This window comes from Diabrotica virgifera, chromosome 1 (assembly GCF_917563875.1).
Source record: "Diabrotica virgifera virgifera chromosome 1, PGI_DIABVI_V3a".
In the NCBI taxonomy this organism is placed as follows: domain Eukaryota; kingdom Metazoa; phylum Arthropoda; class Insecta; order Coleoptera; family Chrysomelidae; genus Diabrotica; species Diabrotica virgifera.
In genome coordinates, this window is record NC_065443.1 from 83,726,546 (window position 1) to 83,741,450 (window position 14,905).

The 14,905-nt window shown below is 33.5% G+C and overlaps 1 protein-coding gene across 1 annotated transcript in view; it reads left to right on the forward strand.

Moving 5' to 3' along the window:
• The first annotated feature begins 3,312 nt into the window (after window positions 1–3,312).
• Window positions 3,313–14,905, forward strand: part of LOC114329070 (outer dynein arm-docking complex subunit 4) — a 72,305-nt gene continuing 60,712 nt past the window's right edge. The window contains exon 1 of the mRNA XM_028278084.2: window positions 3,313–3,580. Coding sequence (XP_028133885.1) covers window positions 3,433–3,580 — 148 coding nt within the window. The 5' untranslated portion in view covers window positions 3,313–3,432. The remainder of the gene's footprint in view (window positions 3,581–14,905) is intronic.

Sequence of the window (14,905 nt, forward strand, 5' to 3'; positions counted from 1 at the left end):
TCTTTCAACAAGTTTAATACTGTTTTTCCCAATGCTTCTCCTGTCAGACCTTTTTCTTCCCCTATTTCTTGATTTTCACTAATTATTTTCATGTTCTCATAAGCGTCAATAGCGTCAAAGTCTTCACGAATACTGTTATCGTGTATGTATCTCAAATTTAGAGAAAGTTGTTCCACATGGGATACGTCGGCCCTTTCGTCGAATATGGCAGAGTACTAATTTGCACTTTGAACCTGATTCATTATTTTATTGAAATATTTCTTCACCACAACATGTTATCAATTTATTGTGACTGGTGCTACTAATGTATGTTGCTCGGAAAGATGCTGTGGATAGGTGTTGTTTAAGAGTCTTATCTCCTGATTGCGATTTTAAACCTTAACAATTCCCCTCATTGCTAGCTCCAGCATCTTCGTCCAGAAGCAGGAGACCATCATTATGATGGCCTTTTAGAGGAATATTTTGTCGACCTAAGAACACTATAGACTCTACTATTGGTCGTAGTGTTTCTCTATTTACATGTATGTATCTGTTTAGACCTCTGAGAGTATATCTGGTTAATGACTGACTTTTGCGGGTTGCGATAACTTTGTAGAAAATCCAGCCCAACCTGAACGCACTCCTTGTGGTATGATGTTTTGGCATGGGTTTGTATGGCTCCGTCTTTGCCCATGAGTTTGGCGAGAGATATTAAAGGTTTCATGACAAGGCTTTGGGCTGTCATCCCTTTATTGTGATCATATTTTTCATTAGAAAAATAAAACGCAATACTTGTAAAACAATGGCTTTTGACTGTGAGAAAGTACCAACCAACTATTTTGTTCTACATAAGTGATGGTGATCCAAGTAACGCTTCATTTCTTTTTTATTCTTTGTGTGTATTGTGTGTACAGAGTATGGAAATTGATACGATTTTGGTGACTGCCAAAGTCATTCTAACAATTGGCCCTTTGTAAAATTATCAACATTTTGATTTACAAAACATCCTATGTCATTCTTGAAGCTTCCGTTGCTTCTTTTGTTTAATTCTAGTCTAGAAAACATATTTATCTCCTGTTTTGTACATATATTATGTGATTGAAACTAAAAACATTTGAACTGAAAATATTTAAATTTATATTTCTTTAAATTCTCGGAGGGGGCCATGGCCCCCTCCCTGGATCCGCCCTTGACCGATCATTAGTGGCTAGTAGAAACGTTTCGGGACCTCAAATTTCTATTCCTTAAAGCGGGATATTCCTGTAACCGGTATTATAATAAGCGGGTTCGACTGTATTGAGTCCATATTGTTGACAGTAATACTTGATTTTGTTCATGAGGATTTGTAGGTCTTCTAGGTTGTCTGCAGATACTATGGTGTCATCTGCATACCTGATACCAGTACCCGTTTAGTAGAATACCTTTGTCAGTTTCGTGCAAAGCTTCGATAAATATTCTTTTAGAGTAGAGATTGAAAATTAGAGGGGACAAATGCAGCCTTGCCTCACCCCACGCATGATTTTCACATATTCGGTGCATTTACCTTCAACTCTGAGGTTTCAGTCTGGTTCCAGTCTCCAGTAAAGGTTTCTAATTATTTTCAGATCTTGGTTGTTGATTCCTGCTTCTTTTAGTATTTGCATCATCTTGGCGTGCTGTACTCGATCAAACGCTTTCTCGTAATCAACCAGACATGCATTTACGTCGCAATTGACGTCTCTGCATCTCTGGAATAAAACTTGTATTGAAAAAAAGCCTATCTCGTACCAACAGCATTTATGAACCCGAACTGGTTGGGCGAAATTTGAAAGATGACTCATTAGGCTTATCGTACGGTATTCTTCGCATTTTTTGGTTCCTGGTTTTTTTGGAAGTGCAATAAACTCAGACTTCCAGCCATTCTGTTGGTATTATTTGGTAGTATTATTTGGTTGGTATTATCGGGACCCAACGGCCGATCCAGCAACCTTGCAAGTAGGGGGCAATGAAATAAAACTTTTCTCTTCACTCGCGTACGCAGGATTCTTTTTCGGTATATGCTGTTACTTTATTTTTCTTCATGTACCATGTCCTTTCAGACCGTTGGTTACTATCATAGCTATCTTAATTTTATTAACTGCCACCCTAAATTAACCACGAAGTGCTTTTTCGTCCTTGACTGCGTTTGCCTTCTATTTTCACTTGTATAATATTTTGTAGCAGCCTATATTTGAAACTTCTCCTATTATAATAATATGAAACTGGATTACATGTCCAAAATACTCCACTTTTCTCTTCTTGATGCCTTCTATATTGCTGAGACGTTCGAGTGTTGTGGAGTTTCGAATCTTCTTCACCCAAGATACTTTTAAAATTCTTCTATAGATCGATTTTATTCACAGTCCAAGACTCGATACCATACAGTAAGACCGAGAACACGTACTTTGGAGAAGGAATTATGTTTTATGTTTCATTCCGTTATTCAGTTGTCAACAGGACACAAAACTCACTATTTATTTTCAATCGTAATTATATATTTCTTAAAAAAAGGCGACACCACGCGAAGTCTCAGGGAGGGGGCAATTGACCCCATTGACCCCCCCTTGGATCTGCGCCTGTCGGGACCTGCTGCTTTGCTATCCATTAGCTGTGTTATTGCAGAATAAACTTCCTGCTGTAATATTCTTGGTCCATCATTTACCTCTTCTTCTAGCTCAAAGGTGTTATCTCTTTGGTCTTCGAATAGTTTTTCTAGATATTCTTTCCACGTTTTTATTTTACTCTGTTTGTCTAAGATGATGTTTCCGTCAGAATCAGTTAGATTTTCTTTCTGTTCTCCGACTTAGTCCACCTGTGAGTTCTCTAACTTTTCTATGTCCATTGTGACTATCGTACAATTTCTTGGCATCTTTCCACTGCTTCTTTTTCTTTTGCTTCTCTGATTTTCCTTGTTATTTATATATTTATTGTTTTATATTTGTCGGGGTCAGTTTAAGATACATAAATAGTAGGGAGGTAAGATAAATAAATTGGTAAAAATCCGCAGAACCCCTCCCCCTCCTAAAATGTAGTCGAAAATTAAAAATATTACTCATATACAGACAATTAGAATAGTTAATTACATAAATGCCACAAAGAAATAGCTCCAGGAAAACGTATACAGACAGTTCCTGAGATTATTTTATTTCAAATGAAGATTTAGAACCGGAAATCGTTTTTTTTAAACACGCAGAAGTGACAATTTTCTGACCATCTTTCCTTAGAAACGCGTTACAATTTTCACAAATTGATCACACCTCCGAGTTTCCATGGAAACCCCAAAGGTGTTATTTTCGCAGTAAAATATCCATTACGGTGTGTGAAAAATACTCCCGTTCATAATTGTACATGTAATATTGTAATAAATCTACGTGTTACGTGACTGTCTGTTACCTGGTAAATTACTCAACAATTGGGTAAGTATACCACAGCAACATGAGTGAATCTAGAACCTATGCTGAAAAAAGGCTAAGCATAACACGTGAGGCTGAATTATTACAAAGTTTTGTACGAATTAACGTTACTGATCAAGATATTTCCGAGAATGAGGCAGAAGAAGAGGAAGAGGCTAAAAAGGTTGAAGGTAATCAACAAATTTGTGAACCGTTATATATCAAAACCAATAGAACTTACTGACTACTGCAAAAATTATTTGTTTTTTGCCATATATGATTGTGCCATATTTTACCATTTTAAGTATATTTATTGGTATAGGTAAGTATTCTTGTACCATATTTGACCTTTATCAATATTTTAAGTAAATTATTGCTCTTCTATGCTTAACCATTATTGTCTGTCTTTTCTGTTATATATTTCCATGACTATCTTTGACTTTCTACTTTTTCTTTTTTTTGCCATATGTCTTTTATTTGCCCTCTAGTTTTCATTCTTTGTAAGAGATCATAACTTAATTTTACTTTTTTGGTAAATTCTAATGTTGTGCAATCTATAGGAGCAGGTCTAGGTCTTCTTCCATCTTTGTGTGACCTAGTTCGATAAATTGTTTTGATAAAATTGCGTGATGAAGCGTGTGCAGCGACATGTACCGGGTGTCCCAATAAGAATGGCTCTCGGCCATATCTCAGGAACCGTTTATAGTACAGCTTTGGGAAAAAAAATTTTATAACAAAAGTTGCCTCGAGAAAAGCCTGGAAATTATTTTTATATTTGTAAGTCCACCGCTAGAGGGCGTAATTGAATACCAAAAATTTAAAAATCAAAATTTTACAAAATTTACATAATGAAAGGGCACTGAAAATCCGATCGTCGTATTCTTCGCAAAATTCTGCGAATATTTGATTTCACAAGTGTAACTCTACCTTTGCAAATAAGAGGTGGGGGTGAGTGGGAACCTTGTTATGAAAAATGGCTTTAAGTCCGGTTCTGCTTAATCGATTTTTGCAAACTTGGTCTCGTTAAAAACAGATCTTTTTCGTTAATGTAAGAGTTATAATTACGAAACAGCCTAGTAAGTAATATGCCAGCTAGGGGGCGCTATTTTATGTTTTTCAGAAATCTAGTTTTCTTTGGAAAATATTAAATACAAGTACATATGCACTTTTAACCCTGTATTACAAAATTAGACCAAATTATCAACAGAATATCGAAAACCGCATGTCGATACCTCTTTTCTATCTCGAGATATCTTAAGAAACGTATAAATTGTAAACAAACTGATAATGTCACCGGTAAACGAAGTTAAGGAAATCAAAGTGATAACAGGTAGTGTGCTATGGAAACAAATTAGAGCGGGACACTTGCGGAGTGCCGACAGAAGTGAATATTTCTCATAGATTCAATTATATTCGGTTCGATTCAATTCGATTCCATTTAATTGGATTTAATTTTATTTATTATAATTATGCGTATAATTTAATATATTTAAAATATACCCAATTTAATACATAATATAATATATGGTTTGTCAAACGTAGGAAAGAGTTTGAAAATCTTACAATCGCCGAAATTTTTAAACTTTTTGCTACGTTTGACAAACTTTACTAGTGAATTTAGCCATTAATTTTAGAATTAACAAACTTTCAAAAGAATTTTTACTTCAGATTTGATAGTCAATTTTATTATTATTATATAAAATTAATAGGATGTTTAAAAATACAATTTGAGGATAAGTAGGTTGAAAGGAATAATGTAATCAACAAATTTATACAAGTCACTTTTTTATAACGGCCTCCCCTTTAATGAGAGTATCTAAAAATAAATGAACTCTTCCATGCATTATTTACGATTAAAATTTACACGAAGTATTTACTATACTTCATCAGTAATTAAATTTTTAAATTAAAAAATATCGGTTACATTATTAAGAAAAATAATAATTTAAAGCTTTATGTATCTTTATATCTTATTAATCCTAATTTTAACGGGTAAAATCACTAGTATATAATATAATGTATTAAATTAGGTATATATTATATATTTATATTAAATTATAGATATAATATATATTAAATAAAATTAAATCTAATCGAATGGAATTTAATCGAATCAAACGAATATAATCGAATCTATAATAAGTATTCACTTCTGTCGGCATTCCGCAAGTGCCACGCTTTAATTTTTTTCCACAACACACTACTTGTTTCCACTTTGATTTCCGTAACTTCGTTTACAGGAGACATCATCAGTTATGTTTAAAAATTAACACAGTTCTTAAGATATCTCGAGATAGAAAAAAGGTATCGACATGCGGTTTTCGGTATTCTGTTGATAATTTGGTCTAATTTTATAATACAGGGTTAAAAGTGCATACTTGTATTTAATATTTTCCAAAGAAAACTAGATTTCTGAAAAACATAAAATAGCGCCCCCTAGCTGGCATATTACTTATTAGGCTGTTTCGTAATTATAACTCTTACATTAACGAAAAAGATCTGTTTTCAACGAGACCAAGTTTGCAAAAATCTATTAAGCAGAACCGGACTTACAGCCATTTTTCATAACAAGGTTCCCACTCACCCCCACCTCTTATTTGCAACGGTAGAGTTACACTTGTGAAATCAAATATTCGCAGAACTTTGCGAAGAATACGATGATTGAATTTTCAGTGCCCTTTCATTATATAAATTTTGTAAAATTTTGATTTTTAAATTTTTGACATTCAATTACGCCCTCTAGCGGTGGACTTACAAATATGAAAATAATTTCCAGGCTTTTCTCGAGGTAACTTTTGTTATAAAATTTTTTCCCCAAAGCTGTACTATAAACGGTTCCTGAGATATGGCCGAGAGCCATTCTTATTGGGACACCCGGTACTTTTTGTTTATATAGATCTGTTGATCACCGTCTCACCAGCCCAAAGGCGGATCCAGCAACCTTGCAAGGTGGGGCAATGACATAAAAATTTTCTCGTGATTGGCGTACGCAGGATTATTTTTCGGGATGGGCTGTTATTTTTTTATTTTTCATGTACCATGTCCTTTCAGAACGTTGGTTACCATCATAGGTATCTTAATTTTATTTATTGCCACCTTAAATCAACCACGAAGTACTTCTTCGTCCTGGACTGCGTTTGCCTGCTATTTTCACTTGAATAATATATATTTTGTAGCAACCTATATTATGGACCTCTCATGTCAGAAATAATTCATAATGTCTTATTGATGCTTTTTATAATCGCAGTAATCTTACTGAGACATTCTAGTATTGTGGTGTTTCGAATCTTCTCCATCCAATAAACTTTTAAAATTCTTCTATTGCATCACATTTGGAGAGCCTCAAGGCGATTTAGATCGATTTTATTCACAGTCCGTCCAAAACCATACAGTAAGACCAATATTCACCATACAGTAAGACCGAGAACACGTAGCAGCGAAGTAGTCAGATCCTTAATGCCAATTTTAGGTCTCTGTTACATAATACTTTGGACATCCTTCTAAAAGCGGCTCTTATTCGGGAGGTTTTATTAAATGATCAAATTACGATAACAGCACCGGCAATTACATACTATTTTTATCTGGTCTCTGGCACTGAATTGAATAGATGGCAATAAACAGATTTATTGTGGGACTTTTTCATTTACATATTATTATGTTCCAAAGACTTTTAATAATTTTCTATTCCAAGGAATTCTGCCATATTTATGTTTCAGTTATTCAGTTACCAACAGGATACAAAATTCACTATTTATGTTAGATCGTAATCTTTTTCTTAAAAACAGTGTCAGTAGACACCAGGCGAGGTCTCAAGGAGGGGGAAATTGACCCCATTGACCCCCCTTGGATTCGCGCCTGCACCAGCCTTGTATTATTGATGTATGGTTCAAGAAGTTGATAGGGTAGATTATTACTTTCATTTTGTTTGTGATGTCTTATGCTTCTCTAGGTTTGATGTCCTTAACATAAGGCATCTTCAAGTCTTCTTTAGGTTTGGATGTAACAGGGAGCATTCTTGACCACACGAAGGATCTTTTGTTTTTCCTCAGTATCATTTAATCGGTTCCCATTTTTAGGGGCCGAAGATGTGGATTCTTCGTTTTAGTTTTCGAGTTTAGTCTTCGAGTGAGTTTTATGTATGGAAACCCTCAATTATCTCGAAAACGGCTTCTACGATTTTTACAAATTTTGGCGTTTAAAGGTTTTGTGATGCAGCCGATATTGTGGTGGTAGTAGTTACATTGTTGTCAAATCTCCCGTTTTTCTGTAAATGTAATGAACTTTCTTATTTCAAATGGAATACCCTGTATATTTTTTGGATTTTTAAGTCCTTAAGAAATACTAATTTTTTTTATATAATATTCCCTATACCTAAATGCCATAATTTCGGAGTTATTACTACATTGATATTATCTTCGCTGAAGTTAAAATATTACAAAGTAAAGTAAGTTATCAATCGAAGTAGCACAGAAAACTACAATAAATATCGTCTCCATACCACCAGATTGACAATAGGTGGAATACTTTCTTTGGTTACACCTCCTGAGATTTTCAAAATTTATAAATCAAACAGAAGAAGGAGACTTCTTCAAAAGGAAACATCAGAAGAAGGAACTACAAAAAGAGACATACAGCATAGGATACAACAAGGCAGGAAAGCAACTCGTATTTTAAATGGCCTACTATGGTCTAACAAGGTGAAGCTGAACACAAAGTTAACAATCTACAGAACAATTGTGGAACCTATTATAACTTATGGAGCAGAGTGTTGGCAACTCACAGGAAACGAAAGAAAAAATATAGAAGTAGCGGAAATGGATTACTTACGTAGAGCATGCAGAGTATCTAGATTAGAACATGTACCAAATGAGGAAATAAGACGACGGACAAAGAGTTTATATTCCACGGTTGACCATATAGAAACAAAGAAATTGCTATGGTATGGTCATGTTATGAGGATGTCAGAGGAAAGATGGCCAAAAAGAGCATTAAATTACACACCCATAAATAGAAGAAGAAGAGGAAGGCCTACAGAAACATGGAAGAAAGGCATAGAACAGTCTATGGCAGATAGAGCTATTGACGAAAACGAATGGGTGGATAGAAAACGATGGCGAGCGAAATGTGGGATGCGGAGGAGACCGTAGGAACCCCACTACTTATATTATATATATATAAATCAAACAGGATGCCGAGGAAATAAAGAGGAGAGAATTTTAAATAATTCACAACTCATCTGCTCAGCGTGGTAAAAGCTCCAACAAAAAAGATTCCTTAATACTCAAACAAAAAAGTAAATGAATTAAAAATGTATAAACATTCTCAATTTCTTTGCAACACGAAAATGCAGCAGCTGCATAATACTATGGTCAAATCTGAGAGTGCAGGAAGAGTCTATACCGGTTTCGGGGGTTGTTTCCTGGTATAGACTCTTCCTGCACTCTTAGATTTGACCATAGTATTATGCAGCTGCTGCATTTTCGTGTTGCAAAGAAATTGAGAATGTTTATACATTTTTAATTCATTTACTCTTTTGTTTGAGTATTAAGGAATCTTTCTTGTTGGAGCTTTTACCACGCTGAGCAGATGAGTTGTGAATTATTTAAAATTCTTTCATCTTAATTTCCTCGGCATCCTGTATGATTTATAAATTTTGAAAATCTCAGGAGGTGTAACCAAATAAAGTATTCCACCTGTTGTCAATCTGGTGGTATGGAGACGATATTTATTTTCGTTTTCTGTGCTACTTCGATTGATAACTTACTTTGTTTTTCGGTAGATGGCCCTAGTTCATCCGTGACATTTCTTTCTTTGCAATTCGGAAGGGCGCAAAGTGTGGTACGTGGAAGAATATGAGAGAGGAGGGTATATCACTACTGGGAAACAACCCCCGAAACCGGTATAGACTCTTCCTGCACTCTCAGATTTGACCATAGTATTATGCAGCTGCTGCATTTTCGTGTTGCAAAGAAATTGAGAATGTTTATACATTTTTAAAATATTACATTTAGATGAATAAACTCTTTTAATTTGAATAATCTTAAGTAATTTATATCCTAACAATATCATAACAAGGTCTACTGTCAGTAGATTCAAAAGTTTAATGAAATTGGTGCAGTACAAGATTTATCCAAATCATAGCACAGAAAACCTACAACAGCTGAAAACACATTCATGGTAGAGGTATGTCAATATTTGAGTAGTAGACAATTAGGAAATTAAGAAAACCAGTAAAGGCGAATATAGCAGATTCTCAAAATGTCGTCCGTTTACTTCAATACAACAAGCCATGTGATTTTTAAAAATTTCCAATACATTTTGCAACATCCCTCACTGCTCAATTCTTCTTATGTTTATGGTAATCCTATCTTTGAGTTTCTAAATACATATTGGCAGTTTTTGTTTTATAAATGGTGTTTTTTAAGTGGCCCGATAGGAAATAATCTAAAGGATTCATGTCGGGTGACCGCGGGGGCCATTCGATAAAACCACGCCTTCCAATCCATCTTCTGGGAAACACATTATTTAGGTATTGCCTCACCACACGCGCATAGTGAGGTAGAGCACCATCTTTTTGCAGCCAAATATTGTCGTTTGGGATATTGTTATTGTCTGAAAGTTTCGAATAATTAAATTTCTGTATTAAAATGGAAATTAAAATTGGAAATAACCGAACCAACTCAGGTATAATACTATTTTCCAATAAATCAAAATACGCTAAACCATTTAAATTTCCCTCAATGAAAAAGGGACCAATTATTTTGTCGCCTATTATTCCAGCCCCTACATTAAGCTTTTATGGATACGGTCTGTCACATTCGGGCATCCAACGAGGATTGTTACTTGACCAGTATCCATAATTATCCCAATTTATGTTTCCATTGATTAAAAAAGTGGACTAATCGCAAAACATAACATTACTTAAAAAACTTGGATCATTTTGATTGTAACAATTTCCATCATTATGTTTGCAAACTGCTCACGTCTATCGAAATCATCTGACAACTCCTGAACTAATTTAATTTTGTATGGATGGAATTTATTTTCACGCACAATAGGGAACTTGCATAAATTTTTAAATTCGAAAAAAATGTTATAAATCACAACACAACATAATTTAAAACATGTATCAAAGTTAAAAAAGTTTTGTTTGTCTTTCGTTTGGCCCCTAAAGACGATTAAAAATTCAAATTAAAACAGGTGGTCCAAAACGCTTCGTGACGTCACTTGGTTTTACATTTACATTTTTCCAATAAAGTAAACAGAATTTTAAATTAGACGTTATAAACGTCAGTAGAAAATACATTTATGTTACGTTACAAGTGTTTTTGATCGTTTGAACTATTCATAGAAGAATTCGTACTTTTACAAAATGGTTTTATTTTCAATAGTAAACCTTCGTTCCTTTCCTTCAAAAACAATATAAAACTACAATTTTAACAAACTGGTATATATTATTACAATGACATACGATAAATGTCATTAGAATATAGATATTTTTGACTTATTCCACGACGATGAGCTTGCCAAATACCCAAGTAGGTGGAGGCCAATAAACTAAAGAAGGAGAAGAAGAATATACCTAAATATAAGGTTGTATCTAGGTATACGTTACCGTGTACGCAAATAAAAAAGTTAGAGTGTCAGTGATTTCTTTATTTGTTTAGTGTTTGTTTTTAAATTAACTACGGAGTGTGGACAATTATTTAGTTCTTTTAATGAGTTTAAGAACATTTTAAAACAGTACGAAAAAGATAAGAGACTATAAATTAATATATATTTTTTAGTTATAAATGAAATAGTATGTATTACCGTAAAAGATTAAAATAAAAAGAAGACCTAACCCAAGTAGCAATTTGTCGACGCGACAACGTTGTCTACCGCGTGGCAACGTTTTGTTACAACGTTGTTATTGCCTAGAAGACGACCCAATTCTGCACTAATTTGGTGGACGATTTTTGAGTTGTCTTGACGTTGCCTAGGCAACCTTAAGCGTTGCATAAGACAACTGAAGCGACTATAAAAAGTGCCTGCGTGCAATGGTTGCTCAAAGAGTCGGACTGGTTATGTTTTTTTACCTATATAAAAAGTAAACTATTTTGACATCATATCAGGTATTTAAATTTATATAATTACATAAATAAGGACTTAAACAAAATTACCTGATGTGAAATTTATAAACGCATCTCAGATTACCGTCAAATATGGATATTCCACCTTTAAAAAACACACGCGCTCATTTTTTATCACCTTTTTAACAAAAAATATGTAAATTTAAAAAATCTAATTTTAATATTAAAGCCAGAATTTATGTTAAAGATGTTTTGTATAAATTTAATGTATTGATGGTGCTTTTAAAGGTATTAGAAAATGCCTGCATTTTTTATATTTTGTGTTTTTATTTTCTTTACATCCCAAAAAAACCAAAATGGTGCATTAAACAACATTACCAATATTACTTAAAATATACCTTATTACGAACCATAGACGGATGAGACAACCGAGAAGTCCAATCGCCGACCAAACACGGCCTGGACCGACTATCCCAACCACTTTAGAACGCACTCTCTTATTGGGTGGCAGAGGTCATGTGACCAGTGCAATGAAGTGCATCATTCTCGTTAACAGCGTTGCCACATTTAGTAGATATCTACTGTTTTGGTATATTTTTGATATTATTTAAAAAATTCTAGTAGGCAATGTTTTTTATTAGATGTTTGGTATATTTCAATATTTGTTATCACTAAAATAAAATTTTCTTTTTAATAGTATTCACCCCATTTCTAAATTAATTTTTAGACATTTTGTTACAATTTCCCAATGTCATTACCGAAAATTAGATTCAGGACGTAGATGATGATAATAGATGGACAGAGAATAGACAAGGCGGAAACGGCGGGTTCGTTGGGAAAATATTCCCATGAGATATTTTTGCATAATCACATTCGTGAGACATCCCAGAATAAGGTTCAAGAAGTCGCCCACGAGAAAAGTGGGCCAATTTTTTTTAACAATTTTTTTTTTAATCAAATTGCAAAAATAAATATTTTGGACCATTCTGGACAAAAAAGGTCTCTTATAATTTTTCTCTAAAGTTGATCTTTTTCGAGTTAGAAGCAAGTTAAAATTTGAAAAACGCGAAAATGGCCATTTTTAAGGCTTAATAAGTCGGTCAAAAATTATTATTTTGAAAGTCAGAAAGTGACTAAATCAAAGTTTAAAGTCGCCGTTACATGATCCCGAAGAAATCTGTTTCATTAATTTACTACTAAGCTGTTATTTTTAATTAATAACAATGAGTGGTTGTATCGTATTGACGCTGCTGTAAATGTGAGTGCGGGGACTGCTGAAATAGCTTCTCTCTCGCACTCAGCATTTACAGCCCCGCACACGTGAATGGCGCTTATTATTACTTAAAAATAACAGCTTAGTAATAAAATAATGACAAAAATTTCTTCAGGATCTTGTAGGGGCGGCTTCAAACTTTGATTTAGTCATATATTGACTTTCATAATAATAACTTTTAACCGAGTTATTAAGCCTTGAAAATCGCCATTTTTCGTTTTTTTCAATTTTAAATTGCTTATAAGTCGAAAACGATCAACTTTAGAGAAAAATTATTAGAGACCTTTTTTGTCCAGAATGGTCCAAAAGATTAAAGAAAAAATTGCTCGGGCCAAAAATATTGATTCTTGCAATTTGATTAAAAAAAAAATTGTTAAAAAAAATTGGCCCAGTTTTCACTTGGTCGACTTCTTGAACCTTATTCTGGGATGTCTCACGAATGTGATTATGCAAAAAAATTTCATGGGAATATTTTTCCCTTCGAACCCGCCGTTTTCGCCTTGTCTAGAAATGAAACTGGTAAATACCAGATCTAAATAAGGAAATCTTCATATAATTGGTTTGGAGAATTTTCAAAATGATTGTAACGCTCGGTTTCATAATCAGTTTTTTAAATTTTAAGTAAGTTGGTACCTCTACCTTTATCACAATTCATATATGGGTAAATGTCAACTTTAAAGTGAACTTTACTTTAAGTTGATTATGAAATCGGGCGATTTTGACAAGTAAACGTTAACACAGATTTTATTGTATTTACAGGGCCTAAAAAGAATCTACTGATTTCTATTGATTTTTTGAAAGTAAAACTACTATCCGCTGCAAGATAATTCGGATGGAATTCAGACAAAATATGTACAAAAAGTACATATTTTGTCGGAGTTTCAGCCAAATTATCTTGCAACGGATATAGTACTGAAAGAGTAAGAACTGGCCTGGCAACCATGTCTAGCAAAGCTGATACAAAGATTAGAGCTTATCAAATCTACTGATAAAACAATGGACAATGGAGAAACCAGCTAATAAAAAACAAATAAACAGGTTGTTAAATAAATCGAAAATTTCCAGCAAAATAAAATATAAAATAATAAGAAAAAAGTAAGGTTATAAAGTAAATTCTTTTTTTGCTCCTGAAGTTGCCGTAAACGTGTCACATATCTATAGAACTATACGTAAAGGCCCTGTGGTCGTGAGAGACAACTACCTAGTCGGCCAGAAAACCCATGGGCGTAAATTAGTTTAGCATTATAACGTTTTTAAGTAGTTGCGATTGTTGAAAAAACTTGACTGTGATATGTAGTTGTCACAATAGTAATAACTTAGTTGCCCATATAACTAAAGATATTACTTAATGTTGTAACATCGTAATGTCAGTCGGGTTAGGGGTCGTTGGCCGAAACAACTGAAAATGCTCTCGGGCAACGTTATATATACAGTGCATTTGTTTGTACTGACAACCAATGCGTCGAAAAATTGCTACTTGGGAAAGCTTTCACAATAATAATTAACTTGTTCTGAAGCTATTATCCTTGTGGCATTTTTGTAATCAACTATTCTAAATGGGAACTAAGTCACAATTTAACCAAAAAATGATTTTATTAACGTTTCGACGTCTAAATCAGACGTCGTTGTCAAAATACAAAATATTAAATTAAACAAAAATGGTGTTGCTTAGTAAAAAAATTTTCTAATAATTTATTTAATCTGACTAATTTTTTGTATTTTGACAATAACATCCGATTTGGACGTCGAAACGTTAATAAAATCATTTTTTTAGTTAAATTGTGGCTTATTTCCCATTTAGAATAGTTGATTATAATAATTAACTTACGTATAAAAATTATTTTAGCAATATTTTGTACGTGTCATATCAACTAAATACATATATTTATTTTGCTAACCTAAATATATACTTTTATATATACATTGATTTATTACAATTAAGTTTGAAACATCTAAATAGTTCTGCTTCCCTTCCCTTAACAAGTATTTTTCTATCAAACAAACACTAAACATATCAAAATAGCATTTACCAAAATATACAGTCACTGCGCACGTTAAATAATGAAGTCACTGGCTTGATCAAGTTTAATTCGCGTGTACCTAACTTTTTTATTTGCGTACACGTTAGAGTGTACCTAGACACAGCGAAATATAACCATAATAATAACTAA